At 38.5% G+C, this 26502-nt stretch overlaps 1 protein-coding gene across 5 annotated transcripts in view; it reads left to right on the top strand.

Annotated features, from left to right (window-relative positions):
* The window catches only part of Ncoa7 (nuclear receptor coactivator 7), a 137821-nt gene extending 112012 nt beyond the window's left edge, over nt 1-25809 (top strand). For 4 of the 5 annotated variants that reach the window (XM_058583720.1, XM_046458660.2, XM_046458659.2 and 1 more), the window contains exons 11-16: nt 11351-11498; nt 17464-17589; nt 19101-19253; nt 22625-22720; nt 23094-23167; nt 23552-25809. In XM_058583720.1, coding sequence (XP_058439703.1) covers nt 11351-11498; nt 17464-17589; nt 19101-19253; nt 22625-22720; nt 23094-23167; nt 23552-23687 — 733 coding nt within the window. In that variant the 3' untranslated portion in view covers nt 23688-25809. Of the gene's footprint in view, nt 1-11350; nt 11499-15137; nt 16174-17463; nt 17590-19100; nt 19254-22624; nt 22721-23093; nt 23168-23551 lie in introns of those variants that run through there. The other variant, XM_046458662.2, reaches the window with a different exon arrangement.
* The last annotated feature ends 693 nt before the right edge of the window (nt 25810-26502 follow it).

The raw sequence follows: 26502 nt of genomic DNA, 5'->3' as shown, positions 1-26502 counted from the left end.
TTTGATGCTGTAAATAAAATTTTCTTTCGATAGATACCCTGAGACCCTTTAAAAACGAACACAATACCAGGGCATTACTAAGCACTGGTTTAATTTGGAGTTGTAGAATATTGACACTGGAAGAGACCTTGAAAGTACCATTTCATGGAAGGTCCTTCAGCCAGGCCATTGAGACTGGATTTTGAAAGGTGGTGCTTTTCCAGCTCTGACCTCTATGCATTTCTGAGGCTCTATTGGGTTTCTGAGGTTGTATTCAGAAATGGAACCTCCGGAGGTTTTAGACTAAAGTATATCTGAATAATTTATAATCAACAAAGCAAGTGGCCTGTGGGGCTACATGCATATGTACTTCAGTACTTTCTAGGCCACATTCTTCATTTCAGTTTTTCCTATTCTCTGGGTTACATCACAGTCTGAAGTATGTTTTTAATGTAATAGCAATTAAGTTATTTAATGGTTCCTGCTTATCATGTGTGTGTGTGCACTTGTGTGTGGTGTTGGGGGTTGAGTCCTGGGTCTTATGCATTCTGAGCACTTGCTTTGCCATTGAGCTATACCCTCAGCACATCTGTTTATAATATTTGAGTCAAGTGTCTAGTTTCTAGGTTATATTTTGTTGTATGCAGTCCTGTTTTCTTTTCCCGCAAGTCAAGTAGCCTTTGATAGGAAAATAATGCTCCAGTGACCTCTGAATCATTTTGGTCATTTCTTGATTTACATGGTAGCATTTCAGTTCACCACATAGAAGGGAGTTTCTAAAAATATGTCTGAAAGTAGAACAAACTTCCTTGCACTGTTAGTGCTCTTGTTACCACTAGGAGAAGAAAGGCTTTCTTATTTTCCTTTTAAGAAGCTGAGAGATTAACAAACCCTCCCAAAGCCTCCAGCTCATGACAGGTGGAACCAGTTTGGGAACTCAGGCCTTTTTCTTTACTCACAGCTATGGTTTTTTTTTTTTTTTTTTTTTTTTTTTAAGTGGGAGAACTGGGCATGGTGCCACACGCCTGTTTTCCCAGCTACTTGTAAGTTTGAATTGGAAGGATCACTTGATACCAGGACCTGGAAAAAAATGAGACTCCATCTAAAAATAATAATAATAGTAATAATAATAGGAGAGTGAAGGGAAGCAAAGGGAATCCTACCATAACTACTAATGAATCTTGTTCAATGAAATAAGATGGTAATCATACCTAAAGTCCACACACCTAAGGTATGAATGGTAGTAGAATAATGTTTCATCCCCATCAGGTTTTCTGTCTCCCAGCCCTGCAACTGTGTCAGGGACAGGTGCTCATAAAGTGGTAAAAGTAGGGCAGTCAGGCTGACCATCAAGGAAATGGCAAAGCATACTGCTCAAGACCATGAACCGCCCTGAGGTTTATCATTTATTGTCCAGCCCTGTTGTGCTGTGTGACCTTGGGCCAGTTAATCTGTGTGTAACAATCTGTCTCTTTATTCACTAAATAGGAATAATAGTCATGGTGGCTACCTCCTGGGGTCACAGTGAGAATAAATGAGCTCATCCAAACACAAAAGGAAATTTTGTTGCTGCTGCTGCTATTACTTCTCCTTCAGTCTGCAATGCTTTGTTGCCTCTGAGGTCAAGCACTGCTTTCCAAGAGCTTGTATCATTCACCCTCTTTTAATTTCTTCTTCAGAGAGGACAACATTATCTGCTAAATAGGGATTTGTATCATAAATGTGGTATCTCCTTTGGGGTGAATAAAGCCCTGAAAGAGCCTTGTTGAAGGTGAAGCCTTTCCCCCCTTTTTATTCTTTTTTCTTATTAGTTCCTTTTAGATATATATAATAATAGGGTTCATTTTGACATAATTATACAAGCATGGAATATAATTTGCTCTAATTCACTCCCCAGCACTTCCCCTTTCCCTTCCCTCCTCCCTTCCCCTGTTCCCTTCTCTATTCTACTGATCTTTCTGCTAGTCATTTATAGTTTTGTTTTTGTTTTTAAGTTAGTGCCTTGTAGATTGCATGCAGTCGAGATTCACTGTGATCCATTCATATATGTACATAGGAATGTTAGGGTCAGATTCATCCCATTGCTCTTCCTTTGTCCTGTCCTTTCTCCGCCCCCTTCAATCCCCTTCCTCTACTTGAAGAGGAAGACGTTTTTAAAGTTTATGAAGAAATGTGATTAAGCCCAAGTCTTAACAGAAAGCCTAAACAATGCCTGAGTGCCAGAGTGAATACCATTGCTAGATGGGCTCTTTGGTGCCCAGAGTGTACATGGTGGGTGTCTTTCTAAGCTCACCACCACACTTGAAGTCTAGCTCTGAGCATCTCTTACCTGGATCACTGTTGTGACCACAGCACGAAGCCTTTGTTTCTGGTCAGTCCTGTCTCCTCCTGGCCTTCCCTTCTTGACACCCCACAGTCCTAGAAAACTCCAGATCTAGTCATGCATCTTCCCTACTATCTGTGTGCAGGTATGGCCCATGGAGACATCTAGGCTTCAGCTGCTGACACAAATTCTTCCCTTTGCAAAGGTCCCTGTATCCCCACGCCGTTTTTACTTAATAGTTGTCTTTAAATTACTTAAATCATCACAAATTTTAAAAAATATTTTTACTTAACCTCTTCTTGAGCAGTCATATCTGCTTATTGTGTTTATTATAAATGGCCTTTATAGAAGCTCATAACTATTAAAATGTGTTCTTCTATGTACCTTCTGAAGAGACTGGGGCCACCCGTGCCACACTTTGGAAGGTAGTGGCCTCAGGATATGGTCTAAACATTTTATCTTATGCCTAAGACTCTCTGTGACTCAATGACCCACCAGCTCCATCTTCTATCTTATCTCCTGCCATTCCATAAAGGGTGAGTCTCGCACCTTCCTTCTTTCCTCCGTGATTCCACCCCTGCCAGTTGAGTTCTTACTCCCCCCAAATGCCTCAGCTGGGACACTGGCTGGCTTGCCTCATTGTCTTGATCCTATATTAGGATATTTTGTTTCCCTCCCACCACCAGGCCCTCCAAGGTAGGACCTAGATCTCTTGCCTCTCAACAGTCCTGACTCATTATGGAGGCCTCTGTTAGACCTGACTGCACTGTCCTTTCTCTCTGCCTTGTATAATTTGTCTTTATTACAGTAACCCTGCTCCTTAAAAGACACATCTTTGTACATGTCCTTCCAGAGGGTGCCATCTCCCCTTCCTCCAGCAATAGACGTTTCAGCCTCTCCCAACACCTAGTTCTCCCCCGGCCCCTGGGAAGCTGTCCCTGACCCCAACCTGAGATGCTACTCCAGATGGCTAATTTTTTCATTGCTCTAAGAAAGAAAAAGAGAGAGAGTGAGATGGAGAGAGGGGAAGGAAAGAGAAAGGAAGAACAGCATGAGCACAGAGCCAGAGTAGATGCTAGAGCAAAGATGCTGGAGCATGTGGCTGGGGCAGAGTGCATTTTGGAGAATGGCATGAAACAAAGCTTCCAGGAAACCCCCGTGGAGTTTGAATTCATCCTAAAATCCATGGAGAGACAATAAGCTCACTTCCACCTCTTTGTTCTTTCTTGGCCTCCTTCCAGAACAACTTCGGCTTCCTCTTTTCCTAGGACCCAGTCCTTGACCTAGTTTTCTGCCTATAGGTCCCACACCCACCGCTTCAGGACCAGTTAGCACCAGGGCAGCTGTAATTAGTGATGATGGTGTTGGGTCAGCCAGAGGCCCTGGACAGTGTCCTGGGGCAGCTGATTCATGGGAAACCACAGAGTGAGTCACTGAGGGAGTATCAAAAAAGCCATCAATAGCCATTTTCTGAGGTCAAGAAGATGATATCTGAGATAGTGTTGATTTGCATAGTTGGTGACTTGGAAAAAATCAGTTTCACTGGTGGTGAGAAAAGGAACAAGATTTTTAAAACTGTCTCGTTCCAGAAAGTTTGGCCCATAGAAACAGAGCCAAACTGTTTGAACCAGGTTTAATTTAACAAGGGCATATGCTAAAAGGTTAATAAAATCAAAGTAGGAAAATTCAGAAATGAAAAGGAGTTGGAAAATATGCTAACCCGCTTTTTTTCTGAAGGGAGAGTGAAGCATGGGAAGGGACTTTAGGAAGAAAGAAACTTCCAGAAACATTTTTTTAAGGACGGGGAATGCAAGTGAGCTTCTGGATCAAGATGAAGGAAATAGAGGGATAGAAAGGATGGGAGGGCAGGGATGGAAATGATGGAGGAAATGCCCCACGAGTGGGACTGTCAGAAGTGTCAGAGAAGAGGCTTCTGGGCTGGGAATGCAGGGTGCTTGCCTGACAGGTGCAAGGCCCTGGGTTCAATCCCCAGCACCCAGAAAAACAACGAAAAGGAAGTACTTCTTCTGAAGAAATAGACCACTATGGGAGATGGCAGGGGACACATTCTAATAGTTCAGTAGACCGTCCTCAGCTCAGAAAGGAGGCAGGGAGGAGAAGAAGGGAGGGCATGAGAGGGTGAAGAGGAGTCTCGAGTAGCAACTGCATGGAGTAGAAAAGGAAGAGAACCACAGTGAAGGGTGGGAATTCACTTAGGGAGGGCTTTTCCTCACCCAGGTTGGGTGCCTCTGATTAGTAGCGGATCCATTACACATGAAGGAGCCAAACCAGCAATGTTCATCAACCCCAAAGAGGATTTAGATCAGTGAGTGTGGCTGTTTCTATAGGAGGTCGCTTGGAAGGGCGGGCACAGAGGAAGTAGGTTATCAGGGGCACTAGTAAGAGCAAGGGGAAAAGATTGGGCTGGAAGTGTAAATCCAGGAGGACCTAAATGGGAAGTGGAGGAGGAGGAGAGGGCAAAGGGAGAGCAAGGCAAGTACTGTCAGCAGGAAGGCATGGGCAAGGCAGAAGGCAAAGGGACAAGGAGGGGAATTTTGGGACTTGAGGTCTGTAAACAGACCTCTGTAAAAAGGGGTCAAGGTTTAGTTTGGAAACTATTAGGAAACTCCCGTTAGTCAAAAAGAACCATTCCAAGAATTAGACTAAGTAAACTTAAGGTACTGTAATCCAGTTTAAAAAACTAAATAAAGATGAAGTCATATCCTGTCCTTCCCCAATTAGATAGTGTAAATAGCATAAACAAAGGACATTAAGCAGAAGTAGAGCTAGAATTAGGGATATTTTTTCCTTCCATTTTGTCTCCAAGGGCGGTTGAACTTAAGTAAGCAAATTGATTCTAAATGGATTTGAATTTTCTCTTGTAGAGCAGATCACTTCAATTCTTCATTTCTTCTCCTTTTCCCTCATGGGCATAATAGCATGAGGGCCCTTTTTGCATAAGACAGTGAGGACCTATTATGCTGAGAACTAACATTGAATGAAATTTGGGTGCACTAGTGCCCAGAATATCTGAGGGAAAAGACTGAAGGTTTCCCATCAGGGTGCCCCACTGAAGAATGAGCATTTGAGGTTTCCTGTCTCATTTTACCTGAGACTTCCCACGCAAGAAGCAACTATTGGCTGCAGAGACAGAGCCCATTGCCTGACAGAGGAAGGAGGCCATTCAGGGCTGCTGACCCACTTCCACAAGAAAGGAGCTAAGTATTGACTGGTGGTCCTTGGGCCTGAAAGCTAGTCCTGTGAGCTTACTGGTAAAAGGGGCAGGGGCAGGAATGGGGCCTGGGAAGCATGTGCCCTTAGAACCACCCAGAATCTACTTTGGCTTCACTGATAAAACCAAAAGCCAAAGAAGAAACTGACCAATGACCCCTGGCTATAAACAGATTTAAAAATGCACCTTACCTCCTTGGAGTTCAGCATTTATTAAATAGGCAGCCATCTTAGACTGACTGGAGCGTATCTAGGGATGAGGTATTTGGACGCTTTGTCAATCACACAACCTTATCTTTATGTCATACACAGTAATTCTTGCCTCATAGAGTTACTGGGCAATGTAAGGTCCTTGAGGCAGAGAATCACAGCTTTTCTTTATAGGTAGCCTTATATTCATCAGCTCTGGCTGCACCATAAGGCTGTTTCTCTATTTTATACTAACATTTTTATGACTGAGTCTTTATTGTATGGTATTTTGAGAATTGTCTTTTACCATCTCTAGAGACCTTCCTCCTGTGGAAATTGCAAGAAGCCCAGTGATCAACCAATATAAAGGCCTGCCCCTGACTGCTCTTGACCTTGACCCACCATTGGCTGCTTCAGAATAGACCACTCTGGGAAAAAACAAAACAGAGTTTTGATTCATCATTCATTGAAAACCCAGCATTCCTGAAAGAAAAGGCTTGGGATGAGCCCCTTCCCCTGGTTCCCCCAGATTGTTGTCCCAGGCTGAGCTATTTTTTCTAGGAAGAATGGCACTAGCAGGCAAGAATGCTATATGCCAAAATTGACCACACCACCCACCCCTACTTGTTACACACAAAATACCTATGCAGCCTTTCCTTTCATAGCATGCCCAAGTGGCAGGGGCTTGGTCTAAATTTCAGAATTAGAAGTACACTATGCCCAAATCTGTCTGCTCCCAAAGTAATCCTAGCAAGAATGGAGTACCTCCTTCCCTCTTGGAGAGTTTCCCCTTAAGAATGTTAGGGTAGAGAAGGGGGTGTTATCCTTAGCTATGGGCTTACCTCTGTTAGCCCACCTTAATTCATCTGAGAAACTCAAATAATACTGAATTTCAAAAGAGAAAACATTGAGCATTATGCTTTTCCTTGTGAAGTTCTTTGAACCTTATACACATCTTCCCTCTCTCTGAGCTTTCCAATGGTTTATAGGAATGAGATGTCTTGATCAAGCAGGGAATGTCCCATTGTAGCCTAACCCTGGAGTAGTAAATTCTACATATCTTGTATTGGTATAAATAAATGAGACAGTTGAAATATTCACCCTGAGCAATTTAATGTCTTTGTCACCTGAAATGGAACTGATTGGCAATTGCTGACATAGGTTCTCTCCTTAAAATCTTTATAGACTTGCATTTTTACAACATTTTCTTCTTACATCTAGGAAGGAATACTATCTTAACTGCAAATCTGTGACTCATCTCTCATTCACTTGTTCTCTTGCACAAGAATACATGACAGCACAAGCTCTAAGCCTTTTCAGAATGTTTGCTTCTTCACTCGGTGTTCAATGATAACATCACAATGAGGATTCAATGTTAGTGGATGAATACGAAGTCCTGCATGTAAAGTGGGTCCAGGAAGTAATAAAGATGTCTTGTGTCATAACTAGGAAATGAACTGGAAAGTGGTTCAGAAGTCAATGTGAAATAAGTAGAGGCTCCATAATGTGGTAGAAAGAACCCTGATTGCCACCTCAAGAGGTTTAGGCCTGGTTGTGATACTGATAGTTGACTTCAGATCCCTCATTCCTTATGTCTAAGGGAAGATAGTTGAATTAAGTGATAACCAATAACCCCACAGGCTCTAATATTTAAAAAAAAATAAATAAGCTTCACCAAGACAAAGGAACTGACAGTTGGGTGTACAGGAAGTGTCAGGACATTGATGTCCATCCAGAGTCATCCAGGAACACACCAGTAGTTTAACAAGTCAGATTGATTCAATATGACAAAACACATTGTAGGGATCTATGGGATCACCCAGTAAAAATGTGTTAGAGGGCTGAGGGTATTATTCAGTGGTAGAGTGCTTGCCTAGCATATGTGGGGTCCTGGGTTTCATCCTCAGCATTGTAAAAATAAAAGGGTAGTGCTGGAAAGGATTTACAGAATTTGGGATTGAATTAGGTGATTTGAGGGGAGTATTTAAGGAAGCAGGGATAATTCCATGATTGGGTATCTTATAAAATTTTATCTTTAAATGAGGAAGACTATTACTGGCAGCCAAGCCAAGGGAACCTGTCTGGATCCCAGCTGGCTGGATTTGGCCACCTGCCTGCAATAAGAAATTAGCAAATTATGGAGAAAAGGAATCTTACTCAGTTTGATCAAACTGTGAAGAAGCAGCTAGATTGCTTCTCCACAGGTCCTTCAGAAACCATTACGATTTATAGAAACAAAAGCCTTGTGATATACATATATAGATTTAGCCAGGCTGTGCTAGTCAGAGAACCTGTCACCCCAACACGGGCCAGTGGTAGGTTTTTTTTTTTTTTTTTTTTTTTTCATTCTCATCAGAAGGAAGTTTGGGAGTTTCAAGACTAGCAAGACTAATGCTGTAATTGGTAAAGAAGCACAGTCATTTATAGTACTCAGATTAAGGGGTGTTTGCTTGTTCTGTGGCTGCACAGTGTCTTGTTTTTCTCTGTATTCAGAAATGATTACAGAGCGGTCTTGTTTTTGTCTCCATTCGTCACTGTCATAGGGTGGCCTCACCTGATACTAAAGTTCTACGAAGTGGTTTTTGTCCAACAGGAAAACACCAGGGACCTCACTTCCAGCAACCTGAAGGCCTAGCAGATAGTAATAGTAATGGGCTAGATCCCAGGTGGGAAAGGCAGCTTTTCTCTTTCTCACAAGTAAGCTAGCAACAAGTAATTTGTGATTTTTATATTTGAATATTTTGTTATGTGAACAGATACAAAATAAATGTCTCCTTTTCCAAAAGTTAGAGCGAAGTATACTTAATTCTCAACTCTACTCCAGAATATATTTAAGATGGACTCAACTTGTTAAGTATTGAGAAAACTAGAAGAATTAGAATTTTACACTTCTCAAGCCTTTCTGCACTAGTGATTTATTTCATGTTTTCTCAGTTAATTTCTCATCAGAAATTGGGAAGAAAACTATTAATAAGGTGATCCCTATAAAGGAAAACATGGTATTATAAAATTATATGATTTATATTATTACGTAATTAAAATTGACTCAGATTGTTTGTTTGACAAAGCAATCCTATTTCTGGAAAGATATCTAATAGCTTTATCTGTACTTGTATGAAATGAGGTGCATACAAAGTTAATTCATCATAGCATATTTATTGTAGCACAATCTTGGAAACAACCCAACTATTCAACTATAGAGAAAGGCTACATAAAGTACATTAAATTCACTTGGCAAAATACTATATAAGTATAAAAAGAAAGAATGAGGAAGCTGTCAGTATATTGATGTGGAGAGATAACTAGCATGTGATGTCAACTGAAAAAATAAGATAGAAAATACTAAAAACAAAGTGAAGACAAAAATTTATTCATATCTACATATATAACACTACAAATACACATAATAAGTGAATAAAGTAGTCACCTTTATTTGTGATGTAGACAGGAATGTGAGAAGGAAGCTTCTCATTGAATGCCTTGTTAAATATATATTAAAATTGAATCATATATATACTGCCTATTGCAAAAATTAAAATAATTTAAAGATATATATGATAGAGAATATGTCTTTTTCCTACCACATTCCAACTTCTAGCAGTTAACATTTTAAGTAATTGGTTCATGTGATTGTGGGGTTGACAAGGTGGAAATTTTGAGGCCAGGCCTGGAGGCTGGATCCCCTGGGAATAGCTGATGCTACAGTCTCATGTCTAAAGAAAATCTAGAGGAAAAATTCTAGTAATCTGCTTTATTATAGTCTAGTGATTAAATGTTACTTATATCTCTAAATTTATCTTCATAGCAACATGGAGGCTAGTATTTGACCAAAAATTGGATACCATTATCTAGCCAAAGTGAATCATAACAATCATATGCCTGCTCAATCATAACATGTATCAATATCCATATTTATTTTTATTAGAAATGTGAGCATAACACTGATAACACATCTAGTCTTGGGGAATAACTTTCCATGTTTAGATGGAGAACTCTGAAAGGAAATACCCCTTTAAAATATGTGAAAATTTGTAATTCCAAACCATGGAAAAAAAGACATAATTCCTCTAAAAACAGAAGCAACTGCTTAGGAAACACTTTGGGTAGTGGTTAATGTCTACTTTACATAAAGCTTTCATAAATTGAAAAGAAAAATATTGACACCACAAATCACAAGGAGTCAATTCACAAAAGAATGACTCCAATTAGGAAGAAAACACTAAGAATTGTTTAACCTCAAAAGAAATCCAAAGTGAGTTGATCAAACTTAAATAAGTGAACTCCTTTAAATGAAAAGGTCCAGCAAGGTTTTTATGAAACTTAGATACAAGCTACCGCTCTCACATTGAGTAAACAAGTCTTTTATTCAAAATTGATTTGGCAATATCAGTAGCGAGCTATAAAATCATGCCCTTTGGCCAACAGTAATCCCTTTTCTGGGAACTAATCTTGAGGAAATGATTCAAAAGATGGTAAAAGGTATAGCCTGCAGATATTCATTGAAACACATTCATTCAATCAAATAAATCTACAAGCTAAATATCCTAACAACAGAAATGCAGGCTAAATGTGGTTTATTGATTTCATGAAATGTAGCTGTTAAAGAGGAAGACAGCAATGAGGTAAAATGAATATGATATAATGTTACATATAGCAGTTACACCTTGTCTCTGGTTACAATAAGAATTGTGTGTTAGCTGTGTTTACTTGTGGACAAGAACAGAGAGGAACATGGAAACCTAAAACCAGTTTTATCTCTTGGGATATGAGATTTGGGGGTGACACTTGTTTTTACTTTAGTCCTATTAGTAGTATGATAATACTTTGACATGATTATAAGCTCCTTAAAATTAATCCTAAAGTAGCATTATCCCAAACAATACCCTCAAGTTGGAATTATTTTGTGATCACAGACTTGAAGAATTCTGTGATGCTGTTGTCCTCTCCCCTGCTGTGATAGACATAGGTACCCAGGCACTGAAACCGAAAACCCCCAGTCTCTGCTCAGAAACAGCCATCTGTCTGTTGATTAAGCCTGGAGAGATGCTTTAGAACTCCATATTCTAAACATGTAAGAGACCAGAGAAAGCAGAAGCAAAGTACATTTCTATGCTAATATAACTGGGTCTCTAATTCTGAAATGATAACTAGTGTCATTCCCAACACTTTCTAGTTATAAGAGATGTTTTTTTAAAATTATAATAGTACATGAAGGCCCACAGGAATATTGTTTATCTTTGTTCCCAACTAAGGTTTTAGATCAACATTTTTTCTCAATGAATACAAGTATCCAATGAAATGAAAACTCAATGAGGAAGAAATATTTGGTGTAAATATCATGTTTTTCTTTTTTTTCAGTTTTATATCCCATCTCTTGATCTTTCCCATAGATGAAAAAGACAGGTTTAATAGTTCTCAGTGCTTGTGGACTTTTGCTTTCATTTCTTGGTTCTTATTTTCCAAGTTTAGAAGCCACTTGTAGAGATAATCTCAACAGCAGGAAATTTCCCAATTAGCAAAACAGAATTGCCTAGCAGATAAATGATAGTTTTATGTACCCAAGTCCCTACTAGTACCTGCTAGAAAAGCAGACCTGGTGTTAACCTGTATCACAAACATGTTTTACAGGGTGGATCATTTGTACACATTCTTTGTTCAGTGGTCTCCTGATGTCTATGGGAAAGATGCCAAAGAGCAAGGCTTTGTGGTGGTGGAAAAGGAAGAACTGAATATGATCGACAACTTCTTCAGTGAGCCAACAACCAAGAGCTGGGAGGTGAGCATGTGGGAAGGGACTAGGCTATCGTGGTCCCTAAAATGCAGGACACAGTCAAAATGGCCTTCCATTGGGATTCTAATAACTGGCTAGCAAGAAGGTAGAGCTCCTGCAATCTGGAGAAGTAAGCAATAGTTAGGCCTTTTCCAAGCTCCCATCACCCTCGCCAATGCTTGTGACAGTGGAAAAGAAAAGATAGCTAGAAAGAAGGAACTGGATTAGTCCGGCTACTTATCTCTACTTTCTTTCCATGTTGAAGACAAAAGTCCAAAATTACTATGAGGAAAATACTGGCCAGGATTCCCCTGCCCAATGCAGATGCAAGTTCTACCCACTGGCATTACCTGGAATCAATCAGTCTTCTTCCACCTTTATGGGTGGAGAAGGAAAATCCTGGCTTCCCTAGAAGCTATCAGGTATTGATTCTCAGCACGTCCAAGGTAAAAGTCATTCTTCTCTAAAACTTGTTTCCTCTCATGTATTTCCATTTTAGTTAGCAATGCCAGAGTCTGAAGTCTAAATATACCACATTCATCTCCTTCATCATCATACCTAGTCTAGTCACCTCTAGTTGGAATCTTGTTGATTCTTACCTTAAGTGGTGTGGGACCTCTTTTCCCCTCCATCACCACTCCCTAGGCAGGTTCCCCTGACTCTAGTCTGGATTTCTGCACCTTCATTTGAACTTGGAACAGCACTGCAGTCCCAATCTGCCCATCAGTCCATCCCCCTATACTAAAGATCTTAAAACAAGCTTTATCTCTCCATTCTATAAAGCAAGGCCTGCTTATTGGAGGAAAATTAGAACTTTAGGAAAATATACTGTCGAAAATTTTAAAATAATATCTAACAACATTAGGCACTTTTATATGTTTCCTTTGATTTTTTTTTTCCTATTTTGCTCTCACCATTTTTCTAGATGTGGCAAGGAATGAGTCATGTTTTTGTTTTTGTTGTTGTTGTTTTTGCAAGATGAATTGTGCTTTATATACTGCTAAGGGTCTGGATTTTCTCACCTGACATTGTAAGAATTGTAGTAGTAAAGACTTTTAAGAGCTTCAATTTTAAGGGTTACATAGTATTTTGGGACTCTGTTATAGTTTATTTAACAATTCCCCACTTGAAAACTTATATTGGTTCAAACTTCATAAGGATATGATGATCTGCAATCCTTTTTATTCCTTAGTTGCCTAGAATTAGAAGGTATAAAGGCACTAATTTTTTAACACTCCTGATTTTTAATATAATACTTGCTTAATTGCCAACAAAGTAAGAGATAAACTCCTCACTGTGCTTTTGCTATTATTGCTATTATTCTTTCTGAAAATTTTTGCTACTTTGGAAATGATATAATTTAATATTTATTTTCTTGATTACTAAAGATAGAATGAATTTGAATGTATATTAGCCATTTGGTTTTTTTCTTCTTTGTGATGTCCTCTTATTCTCCCATTTTCCTAAAGGAGTCTTAACAGTTCCATCTTTTTGAACTCTTTATGATTAAGAATTTAAATTCGGGCTGGAACTATAACTCAGTGGCAAAGTACCTGAAGGACTGCAATAGAAAACAAAACCCCTTTAGGATGTTATTATACTTGTTATCAAGCATGAATGTTTATCCTTATAGTGATATGAAATAATAATAAATAAATAAATATATTATTTATTTATTATTATTTCATATCACAATATATATGTGTGTGTGTGTATATATATATATAATTTAAAAATTAACTGTAGATTGAGGTGAAGAATTTAAATGTATGGTAAATGATATTCTTTTTTTTTAAATGATACTCTTAATAGCCATTTTCCCAGCAGTATTTAATGATTTCTGTTGTTTTCTCCATCATATTGAAAGGTCTTTTTTTGTTCTGAAAGGTCTTTTATATATATATATATATATATATATATATATATATATATATATATATGTGTGTGTGTGTGTGTGTGTGTGTGTGTGTATGTGTGTGTGTGTATGTGTGTGCACATTTTTATATGCCTGCTACCTATTTAACTTCTTATTTAAACACAAAGCACAGCCAGGCACAGTGATACATGCCTGTAATCCCAGCGGCTTGGGAGGCCAATGCAGGAGGATAGCAAGTTCAATGCCAGACTCAGCAATTTAGCAAGGCCCTAAGCAATTTAGGGAGACCCTGTCTCAAAATAAAAAGGGCGGGGTGGGGCTGGGGCTGTAGCTCAGTGGCAGAGTACCTGCCTAGCAGGCACTGGGTTCGATCCTCAGCACCACAAAAAAATGAACAAATAAAATAAAGGCATGCTGTCTGTCTACAACTACCAAAAAAATTAAAACAAAAAGGGTTGGTGATGTGACTCAGTGGTTTAGCACCCCTGTGTTCAATCCCTGGTACCCAAAAAATAAATAAATATACAAGCATGCTCCTATATTGCCATGCTTAAAGCTTTCAGTAATTAATTCCCCATTGCATAGAGCAATTGTTACCCACCTGGCAGATCCTTAGAATAACACCTGGGGATTTTTTTTTTTTTTTTTTAATTAAATCCTAGACCCTTCCTAGATGGTTTCGAAGAATAGCTTAGTTTTAGAAATGCTAACCTATAGGATCAGTGCTAAGCCCTTCATGGCTTCAGGGTTCTTCGTTTTTTTCTGCTCTTACTCTTTCACCAGACCTCATCCACCTCCTTTATCTCTGCTTCCCTTGCTCTCTAGTCTCCAGCCACAGTGAACCCAGAAACCATCTCTGTATTTTCCCTGTACCCTCCACCTGGCACATCTCCCCGTACCCTACTGTCTACTCACAAACCAAAGTACCATCTCCTTTGTGAACTAAGGCATCTCAGAACACCCAAGTGACCCCCACTTCCTTTGAGTTTCTATAGCTTTTAGCATACGTATCATGTGGATTTATTTATTCATTAATTTACACTTGTCTCTCAACTATCTCCTCATTCACAAGAGCCTATGGACTGCAGTGTGTCCCTATGCCTGGCAAAGCACCTTTTATGGTGAACGCCACACAGAAAGCACTTCACAAATGTCAGCTGTCATAAAGTGCCAGGGACTGAAGAAAGTGCTGTCATGTTGACAACGAATCTGAGTGATTCTGCCCCAGTTTGTGTTTCAACTCCTACCTCGAGGGTCAGTTCTGGCTGACCTGGGCCTGGGTATTGACCTGCCAAACTCCATTTTATAACCGGCCCCGGGATGGCCGTGCAATGGCACCCTGATCCCCATAGTAGTCCACAAGACTGAAAGGCCACTGAGATCTGGCAGGGTTGATACCACCGGTTATCAGTGACCAGTTCTGATCCCTCACCTGTTGAAGTTTGAACATTAGAGAAGCACTCCGAAGCAAGCATATAAAGCAGGATTTATTTTAAAAAGGGTGTCATAGACTTCTCCTGGGAGGGAGAAGGGGGCTATAGCTTGTATCCTGGTATCCCAAGAAGTGAGGTGTTCTGCCTTTTAATACTTTAGGCTTCCTTTGTTCTCCTGCCCTCTTCCCCTTATCTTTCTCCTTCCTGCATGTGTGACTAGGCCCAGGAAATGCTTAGTGGGATGGCCAAAAGTTGGGAACCAGGTGGACTGAAGGGGAAAGGGCAGGATGGAGCACATTAGTTAACAACTTTATAGCTCTGTGTAGGGGGGGGACAATTCCTGGGACAGGCTACCTTGCAACAGGTTGGAGCAGGAGCGGGTTATCTTGATAAGGTAGAGGAAGGAAGGGCTCTGAAGGCATTTCAATCCCTCAGGGGGCAGTTTCCAACTTCCCGGACTCCCCCAAATTGGCCTCCTCTGACCTGATTTGATTTACCTATACTGACTGCCTATCTAATTCTGGCTTCAGTGTCACTGAAAATTGATCCAAGGGTGCTTTACATTTCTTTCCAAGTCCTTGCTATCTGATTTTTAGAGGAGGACTCATTATGGTTTTTGTTTATGAAGACTAATTCTTAAATATAGAAAGATAAATATTACTTTGCCAGTAGTTTTATAAATCTGAATTTAATTTGACCTCTTTCACAGCCTCATATAAACCAGATGTCCTCCCGTTCTTTTAAATCCCTCATACCCCATGAACATGACTTGGGATTAAAATTGTTCTAACTGTAATAAACCGACCTCATTTGAAGGCTCCCTTTTGGCCTTCCTTTGAGATTAAAACTGATGCCCGGGAACAGATGTACCATTTAAAATCAGAGGTTGAACCTAAAAGAAGGGGCAGAAAGAAAACTCTGAAAAGTCAGGGTGAGAAAAGCAAAGTTAGCCAGAGGACAATTAAGCAAAAAAGGACAAGATGAAGGAAGAAAAAAAAAAACCACTCTCAAACAATAGGGTTTTATTGCACTGTTAGGAAACCACCATTTCAAAGGTGAAAGTGTCATTTTACAGTCTCACACGCTCTGCCTGGCAGGAAGTCTGTTCTCTGTAAATCCTAATTTGGGCGTGTTCCTGTAGAAATGTTGAACCTCCTCCTAAGGGAAACAGAAACTTAATCAGGAAGCTAGATACTAAAAAACAGTTGTAGCTCAGCGTGCCTGCCAGTGTCTGGTGTGGAAGCAGAGAGCAAAAACCTGTTCCTCCTTAGACGGGCTACACTTCTCAACGGTCACAATGAGAGACCCACGATTGCCCTTGGACATTCAGATTTTCTATTGTGCCAAACCTGACCAGGAGCCTTTTGTGAAGGTAGGTTGGAGTGTGTCCTTGAGGGATAATAAGGTGCTGAATTCTCACTGATCTGCCACTCCAGTATGTTTTCACATTCGTTCTAAGGAGAGAGGATTATGCTAGCATTTCAACCAGAGCTGGTCAATTTATTTGTTGTGAATATGGATATACTGTGGTTGCCTCTTTCACTGTGAATCAGAAATCCATATTTGAGGGTTTTTTTTTTTCATTCTACAGCCTTATTTTGTAGCTATGATAAGTATAAGTTTCACCAAAAACATGCTGCTTTATTTAATACATTTAAAATGCTGGTTGTGCTTCTTTGGAAGTGTTCTCTCTACCTAGATTCTCTTCCAGAAGATGGTAAAATTTATAAGCTAATTTCCCTACCAGAAATCTGGCCCAGATGGCTGTGGGTACTTTGTATATGTCACTGTGTGGTTTGGAAATTGAGTAATGCATTATCTAACAACTTTCACTAGATGACATTTAAATGCTTTTTCTCTATAATACAAAAGTCATTAATGCTTGTAATTAGGCATTTGGATGAATTAGCTGTCTGATATAATTTAATTTTAAAAGAATTTAGTGTTTTATCCAGAATTTAAAAGGGACAAAAAAAATGTATTTTAAAGCAAGAAGGACTGTAGTATTTTATAAAGATGACTATAATTATACAATAAGTGTTGTATACAATATAATGTTTTTCAGTTTAGAAGGGAAAAATACTTTGGCCATTTCTGAACTGTATGTAATATTTGTAACCTGGTTGTAATTTAGAGCAAAGCTTCATGCTTCTCCTGTTGCTGTTCCTGGTAGCTGTTATTTCTATCTCGCTTGGTTGCTATGTGCACAACCTTGAGAGAAAACACCAAGAACCTTGATTAAAAACTGTCCTTATTGTTCCAAACTCCCTATTTATAGAAGACTTACTCACTGAGTGATCTCTGATTATTTCCTTGGCAATTTAAATTTAGATGCAGGCTAAAGAAGAATAATTTCGACCATTTTCAAGGGTGTAAATTGCTCGTGGAGTTATAAACAGCTCTCACGCAAGGAATGAGCAATCGGCAGCAATAGCAAAACTGGAAAATGGGTGATTTTAATTCATACATATGAAGTGCCTCAGCTGAACTAAGTTCTGCATTTGATCTAGAATCAAAAAATTAACCATTTCCCCAAATGCCTGTTTAACTTATGTCCTGCCACCCAAACTCTCCCTTTTCAGTCAGTCAGGTATCCAAGATAGCTTTGTTCTCAGTTGAGGAAAAGTCATCTTTGTCTTGGGTTGTTTTTTCCTTGCCTCAGATCATTACCGTTGAGGAGGCGAAGCGCAGGAAGAGCACGTGCAGCTACTATGAGGACGAAGAGGAGGAGGGGCTACCAATCCTGCAGCCTCAAAGTGCGCTGCTGGAGAACATGCACATAGAGCAGGTGGGTCTTCCCTGGGGACTTGGGATGAGGGTCTGCTAGGCCTTCAAAGATACTCCCCATCTCTGGCTGCATTTGCTCTTTTCACTCCTGCTGAGGGATGAGCCAGGGCTGAAGGGAGGAACGTGAAGTCCTAACCAAGGCCAGCCTGAGCTTCTCTGCTTCTGAAAAATTATAACAGTCTTTTCCACTGCCTTTCTGGGAGTATAAGCAACTGATCAGACATGAATACCCTTCTCTCATATCTAAAGGAAAAGTTACTTCTTATCTTACAAAGAAATATAAGTGTCCTACTAAGGTCCTAAAAGGATCCAAATTTATCCCAGCGATTATTGCAGAGTTCTAATGGCTATTATTTATAGGGCTCAATAAAATTAATATAGCAAGTATACTTTCTTGCTTTTATGAAAACACCTAACCCTAGAAAGAATTTTTCTTTTTCTGTCATTTTCTTTGCGATTTTGTTTTCTGAAAATCTGGTAATTGTATTTTATGAGATGTTATTATGTTCTTATATCTGAACTTTGGTAGGAAATCACTTGTAATTCTTTTGTCAGTTAGCTTAGAAACCTGAATTTCACAGAACTTAAAGAGTCATCAAGTTCAATTCCTCAGTTTACAAATGAGCCAGTGAAGGCCCAGGAAAATCAAGAGAATTTACCAAGGAGCTAAATATAGGTAGGGTTCATGATGACAGTGTCTGGAACTGATTTGAAACATTCTAAAGACAGCACGTCATCACTTCCTTTCGTGATATTTTCGAAGACATATACATCATTGGTATTTATGGCAGCTAAGTTTAAGCTAAATATTGATGTGGGTGAAAGGTGCAGGTACAAGGTGGACAGATAACCTCTGACATCTAACATAAGGCACCTGTGTTTTGTTGCTATCAGATCTGTGGGAAGCCATAATTGCCACGAGCTGTTCTGAGTCTGTGAAAGTTTAGAAAGAACCATTGGAAAAGTATGAACTATTTGTTAAAAGTCAGATTGTGATATAGAAAAAGAGTATGTGTCTAGTTCATACTTCCTTACCTGCCTTGATCAGTGTCTTCGAAAGTTTGTCCCATACCACATGACAAAGTTTCAGTCAATGACGAATTGCAGGTGTGACATGGTACCCTAAGATTATATCACCTAGTGAATGGCAGGCATCTTAGTTTGTGTAAGTACACTTGATGATACTCACATCACCACAAAATTGCCTAACAACACATTTCTCAGAACATATACCTATTATTAAACAGCATACCTCAGTAGCATAGGAACCTACAGTCAGGCACCAAGGGGAGAAGCATCCTCTGAGCAGCCTCCCTGCCAAAGTAAATGCTTTAAAGCAATGATTTTTTTCCATTCTCTTTCTTGGTTTATGGTAGCAAATATTTACTACCATAGACCAAGCAATGCATAAGTAAATATAAAACTTTGAGTTTGAACCACAGGCATACGGGTTTGCAAGTCATTTGCTGATTTGTGGTTGAATTGTCTGTTTGCATCTTCTTGTACTGGCAGCTGGCCCGACGCCTTCCAGCAAGGGTGCAAGGGTATCCGTGGAGACTGGCCTACAGTACCATAGAGCATGGAACCAGCTTGAAAACTCTCTATCGGAAATCAGCATCACTAGATAGTCCAGTCCTATTGGTCATCAAAGATATGGATAATCAGGTGAGTCCTGCTTCTCTCAGAGAGAACACTTTTTAGTGTCAATTTTCAAATCTACTCAACAGAAGAGAGATGAGTACAACGAGTTCTCCTCACCCACATTTCACAGTTAGCCTGATTTTGCCATGTGTGCTGCTTCTCTTTCTTTTATCTTTGTTTTTTCTTTCCCGAGGTATTTTGAAGTAAATTCCAATCATGATGTCATTGCACCCCTATGTACTTCATAATCATTTCTAAAAAGAAAATGGAACATATCTCTAAGTATAGTCACATTCTAAGGAATTTTTTTTTCCTATGCTGACCATGGAGTAGGAAAATATAATGGTATTCAATAACCTAAAGCTGAAAAGTTGAGAAAAGTCAGGTCTGGATTTGGGGACAATTTCAGAAATAAGTTCCAGTGCCACACCAGAGTTTTTTTTCAAGTGACTGAAGTAGCACCCACAAAACTTGCCTGCTGTGGCTGTGATGGGAGCTTGTCAAAGCCTCAGTGTGTCATGCCCAGGGGCCCAACTGTTAAAGAAGCATCAGGGAATCCTCTGTGCCATTCCTAATTGCATTGTCACCAGTTACAGCTGACCTTTCTAGGAGGCCCTGGTTAAATCTAAGTATTACCCCCCAACATCCACTCTTCAGTGTGCTCTTCCCTCAAATCAACTTGGAGTATGAGGCTTCCTTCATTTACTACCCGGTCAGTCTATTATGTCTTAAAAGAAAGACAAGTCGAGCCTGATCTTCATTTATTTCAGTTTGATCTGTGTGGTATTCAGGTGTTTTGCCACTTGTGACACAGCCTACTTCCTGCCCCATAATCCCCAGTGCAGATTGTTGGAAGCTTACTCTAGGCACACATGGCCAAAAAAGACAGGACTCCCTCTTCTCCCAGCCGTGGTGTATCCCCTCTATGTGTAGGTTCCCAGCACTTCTTATTCCCTACCTGAGATCTGTGTATCAGAGACTTAAATCCAGGCAAGTGTGGCCTAAAGGCAGGGAGAAGGCTCTCTTCCTCCATCCAGCCACTGCTCACAGGGCTGTTCGATGGCATGGCAGGCTGAATTTAGAGATTTCTGGTCCTGTTGTTTCGGCTCATAGGGCAGAAGTTGCACCATAGGCGAGGCAAGCCAAGACCACAGCCTACTGTCTCTGCCCAGCACCTTGCTCATAAAGCAGGATTATTCCTCTGAGAAAAGCAGGCTATTGTCTAGACTGAGCTCCAGAGCAGTCACTTGGAGATTTTTCACAGGGGAAGAGTCAGGCTATAAAATAGAGCTCTGAAGTTATCTCCAAGAAACTTATTTAAATAAGTATAGGGAAGTTCAAGTCCCACCCTAGAAAACAATGAAAAATTTGGTGGTAAACAATGAAAAGGAAGCTGGTAGTCCTGTGAAGGCAACAACCTGAACTAGACAGTCTGGTTTACTAGAGAGAACCTGGGATAAAAGACAGCTAAGGAGAATCTTCTTAGAATCAGGATAAACTCCATAGACTGGCCGAAGAAACTGCCCCTGCAAAGACACCTAAATGTAACAGAATTGGACTGTGGAGTAATTTATAGCACAAATCATTGTTGAAAACATGAAAACAATCGTCAGACAAATAACATGGCACCTGATTTATACTAACCTAATTTTACTGAGGTGTGGAAATGTCACTTCTTTGGTTCTCTGTTACACCTCTCCACTTACTGTAGTGCTGTTTGTTATACATTGATATAGTAGATCCAAACCCAAAAATAAATTGCTATGATTACTAATTTACATTTTATAGTTGAGAAAAAAAGAATAAATATACATTTATAGGTTTTGTTATATTAACCTTCATTTTATCATTTTTGATTGTCTTCATATATTTCTGTAGATGAGTTTATTCTGTTATTGCTAAAAATATTACATTTTTATATGACGTGACGTAGATCCAATAATACCATTATATACTTGTTTGATGGAGTTTCTTCCTAAATAAATGAACAGGAAAAAAGACAATAGACATTTCCTATATAGCCACAGTGCTATAGATCTAAAAAAAAAAAAAAAAAATCACAGTAATTTCCTAGTATTATCCAGTGGATAATAATATCCAAGTCCTTAAATGAATTTGCATGTTGGCTAAAAAAAAATTATAGTTAAGAAAGAATATAATTATTTAGAATCCTGCAGAGGTCAGAGAGTAAGGATATCTTTTTCTGTTGATTTGTCAGAAAGGAACCCATTTTCCACTTATGGCTATTGCCCATCTTATCATATTTTAGCACCATGTCTTTAAAAAGAGATACCTCGTGTTATTTTTTTTAGTACTGTTACTGAAAGATCTCTGAAGAAAGTGAAACAGAATTTTAATGTTTTTTTTTCTTTGTTTTTAACAGAAAAATGTAGTAATAGGAAGTATGAATAACATTGGTTAGAAAGTTTCTAGACTTTTGTTCTACCCAATATTTAGTATTTCAAGTGTAATTGGTAAAGAAGAGAGCATACTGTGGTTATGATCACATTAAAATAATTTTTTTAAATTTTTAAAGAAATTTTTCAGATAACCTTCATTTAAAGCAATGTTTCTACAAAGGGATTTGAAGCAGAAGGTATACATGAATCACCTAGAGACATTTTTTAAATAGATATGCTCACCACTGCCAGCCCCCATCCCTGCAAGTACTGAGGCTATGGCCATACATATTCTGAAAATGCTGTTCCTCATGTAACTTACCTATCCTTCCAGCCTCCCAGTATGAAAAAGCAGAAGAATCATTGATTTAAACACATCTAGTTCACCTTTAAAGCCCATAGAATTATGAAGTTACTTTTTCATTAAAAGTTATCTCAAATTAAGATATATTGATCATCATGTTTAGGTGGTAGTTTTATTAAGCATATCAATAAGCATATTAATTACTTGTTCTTACAAATCAAGGGGAAGAAAATTTATTTCTGCTGGGGAATGTCTGGCCATAATTCTACTTATAAAACACATGAGAGATGTGACCATTTTCTCCCAAGCAGGCATTTCTGTGTGCAAGACACATCATCATCTTGTTTAATGTTCCCAATATGTTGTAAAGGAAATTTGTCTCTGTAGTAGACTTTGGCAGTCTTTTAAGATTGAAGCAACTTGTGGGCCTTGGACAAACAAGTTCTCTGACTTCTCTGATGGCTCTTCCATACACCAGGAAGCCTGGCCACTTGGGTTCCAATCAAAAATGGGGACATTTGGTGGATTCTTTTGTTTGGTGGTCTTTTTTACTCAAGAGCTCCAATTTAGTAAAATCTTTGCTGGAAGAGGTATAATTACATCTTAAAACAAGATCATATAAAAATATATTTCAGAAAGCCTTTCTATGGGAGGCTTAGGTTTTAAAGTACACATTTGTTTTCTTTTGACAGATTTTTGGAGCATATGCAACTCATCCCTTCAAGTTCAGTGACCACTATTATGGCACAGGCGAAACTTTTCTCTACACATTTAGCCCTAATTTCAAGGTACCTGATGGGGGAAATGTTTGATTCCTTAGTAGTGGGAGTGGCAAGGACTGTCTTATGAACTTAAGAACTCACTTCAGCCTGGGTCAGCACTTCATGATTGTAGCACACAAACTGCTTAGGGTCCCTGGCCTTGGGAGTGTGGGAACCAGGGAGGGGATGCAGATTATACCAGCATGTAACTGAAAGGTCCTTCCTACTTTGTTACACTTTGGAGGTCTCCTTCTGTATGGGCCAGGTCTGATCATCAGGAGCCTTCTCCATCAAAGGGAGGTGGGTGGCTCCCTTCCACATAATAGTTCTATTTAAGATTCTGTGTTTGCTATTTCTCCTGAATAAAATGTCTATTCTCTATTTTGTTTTCTACCCCAAGGTCTTTAAGTGGAGTGGAGAAAACTCATATTTTATCAATGGAGACATAAGTTCTTTAGAACTTGGTGGTGGAGGGTAAGGTTTTCTTTGTCATTGTTTTACCACTTGACCTGTGAGAGTCTGTTTTGACCCAGTTAACCAAAACCTCAGTGTCAGCAGATTTTTTGCTAGTTCATGTGCTTTAATTAATTAGGATAGTGGACTAACACATGACACTATCCTAATTAATCAAAGATAAAAATCATTTGTTCATGTACCTAGTTGAGAAATGACTACCCCATGTCTTTTAGGAAAGACAGGTCATTTAAACAAAATGAAGGAATGAGGGCCTTTATTTTGCAAGCAATTTAGAGTTTTTACTGTCTGTGGCATAAAGGAAAGAAGAGGCAAGGGAGAACAGAAAATATGCCATGTAAGATCTAAGTGTATTTCCCTTTTTTTCCTTTAACTTGTTTTCAGGGGAAGATTTGGTTTATGGCTAGATGCTGATTTATACCATGGACGAAGCAACTCATGCAGCACCTTCAATAATGACATTCTTTCCAAAAAGGAAGACTTCATTGTGCAGGACCTAGAAGTGTGGACATTTGAGTGAAATTTGGACTGCCTTAAAATATAACATTAAAAAGACTGGGTTGGATCAGCCCTCCTAAAGCTGGCTGGAAAATGAAGCCCCAGCCCAGGCTGCCTCATCCCACAATGCTTTCTTTCTGCCATCATCTCAGAGCATGGTCAACTTTGCAAAAAGATCCTGAAAGGTACGTGTGGAGGGCAGACACTGAAGAAAGAAATTTGAAGTCCAGATTGTTCAAAGACTTTGTTCTTCCACTTCTTTCAAATCCATACAGTGAGGAATTGGAGTGTTTATATGAGTTGAATGCAATTTTTATTTTTGGTAACTGTGAAAAAAAAGATACTGTGGAAATATATCCATGCCTTGTGTATTTATCAGCATAAATTTTCATTGCAAAATGTACAGCTATTGTTTGTCATGGAAAAGGTTAGTCTCATTTAGAAAAATTGAAAGGACACAGCACTTAAAGGGAATATATATGATTTTTTTTAAAAAAACAGTTTTATTTATTATTTCTAGTGTATTGTCTAAAATATGTTGGCAGGTTTTTTTTTCTTTTAATATGTCAAATCTTGAAATAAATAAATGTATACATTTGTGCTATGTTTTGGGAACAAGTCTGTTTGATTTATATAATTTTATATTGATTTTTTTTTGCCCTGATTGTTTAGGGTGATAGGTCTTAAGCAGTATATATATTTCTAAATTTTTAAAAGCCCATTACCAATGTTTATTGATTTGACTATAGAAATAGTCAGGTTTTTTGTTTTTTGTTTTTTGTTTTGTTTTGTTTTGTTTTTTTGGTACCAGGGATTGAACTCAGGGGCACTTAACCACTGAGCGACATCCCCAACCCCCTTTTTTTTTTTTTTTCAAGACAGGGTCTTGCCAAGTTGCTGAGGTTGGCTTTGAACTAGCTATCCCCATGCCTCAGCCTCCTGAGTCACAGGGATTACAGGCATGTGCCACCCTAGGCCAGCTTTCTATTTGATGATTACAAAGGTACATTTTAAATTACCCGAACATATTCATGTAAAGCAGAATATACCATCTCTTGACATTTATAGAAATGGAAACCTTTATGAACCCAGACTTAAAACAAAACTTGCTTCTGAAAAAAATTATGTTTCTTATAAAACCATATGTGTTGATAACAAAAACTTTATTTTCATAGTGTTCTTTTGCACAATTTCTCCCCCAAACGTTTACATTAATGAGCAGGCCTCTATTTTAAAAGGGAGTGTTTTAATTTCTGCTTTTTAAAAAATCAGATGAAAAAAATGTCAAATTGGACCAATTGTCTTGGGTTTTAGACTCTTATTTGAGAAAAAATGCAAAGAAATGCATTTATACCAAAATTGGAATAAAAAAGAAAACCTATTTTTTAATGTGAACTCATTTTCACATCAAAGAACCTCTTTTATTAAAAATAATAATAAAGCCTTATAAAAAACTTATTAATTGCTAGACTTTTATGAAAACCAAAGACTACTAATGGAAAAAAATTAAATAATAGCCAAAGCTGAGAAGAGGTATGTCACAAATTATTTCCACAGTGATGTTTGAAAGGAAAAATTTATAACAAGCAGTATTTACATATTTGCATTAAAAAAAAAGCAGTTCTTAGAATATTTCTCTTATTTTAGTTCCCCATTTTAGGCTATTTGTAAGAGAACAAACTGTCCAATGGCCTCTTATCAGATCAACAATTATTGTGCTATGTTCTCATTCCATGCAAATTTAAAGGAATACTATAAAATTTTAAATCCATAGCCCAGGCATACTTTTTATCCAGTTTTCATACTGAGAATTCTTGATAAACATATTGGCGGTTTAATCTTAATCTGCTTATTAAAAATAAGTTGGTGTGAGATATTAGGAATGTCTCATGATGATCATGTTTACCATGTATGCCATTTGCAACCATATGCTATTAATAAACAAAATGCTCATTTTGCATATAGTTCACTCTTACCTAGTTTAGTCCATGATACTATACTTGTGAGAGCATATCCAAATGTTGTGTTCTCTATTTAAAACAGTATTGTCCAATCAGAAATGTGTGGCCCTTCATTTATGGATATTGACTATATGTAATGCAGTGCTATCCCAATATTTTCAATAAAGGAATTTATGCATTCAGTGTGATTTTCTTTCCTGAGGTTTCATTTACCTAGTATTTATTGGGTAAAGTCCTACCTCCAAGATATTGCAAGTATGCTTCCAGACAAGTGTAGTAAAGCAAGTCACAAGAATTTTTTTATTTCCCGGTGTATATAAGATTTATGATTTCAGAATTGTGTAGACTTTTAAGTGTGCAGTAGCAATATGTTTAAAACAATGTATATACTTAATTAAAAGTTCTTTATTGCTGAAAATACCAATGATTAACTGAGCTGTCTGGAAAATGGCACTGACAGACTTTGCTTGATGGAGGGTTGCCACAAACCTTCACTTTGTAAAAAGTGCAGTATCTGCAAAGTTGATGCATTGTACACAACTTGATGAAGCATGACTGTACTCAAGTTTTTCATATTGTGAGAGGTGATGAAATATCCAAGACTAAATAAGGTTCAGAGCTTATGTTTTCATTGCTGCCCTGGAAACTCCCTCTTAATTTCTGGTAGCCACCCTCCTTGTTCTCCCATCAGTTCATGGAAACTGCTCTTATTATAGGTACTAAAGACAATTCTGGGCTTCCTCTATCAAGTTTCTTCTCAGTTCTTAATCCTTTCAGCTATTCTGTGAATAATGACCTTCTTTTAACATCTGACTCAACCTGATTCCTAATTTCTATGAGAGTCACCTTACCCTCTGATAAATTTTCTGCCATCTA

Source organism: Marmota monax, unplaced genomic scaffold, assembly GCF_021218885.2.
Source record: "Marmota monax isolate L192 unplaced genomic scaffold, Marmota_monax_Labrador192_F-V1.1 WCK01_AAM20220418_F8-fsc00198, whole genome shotgun sequence".
NCBI lineage: Eukaryota > Metazoa > Chordata > Mammalia > Rodentia > Sciuridae > Marmota > Marmota monax.
Note: the sequence above shows the minus strand (reverse complement) of the source record. Positions and strands in the feature narration are given on the sequence as shown.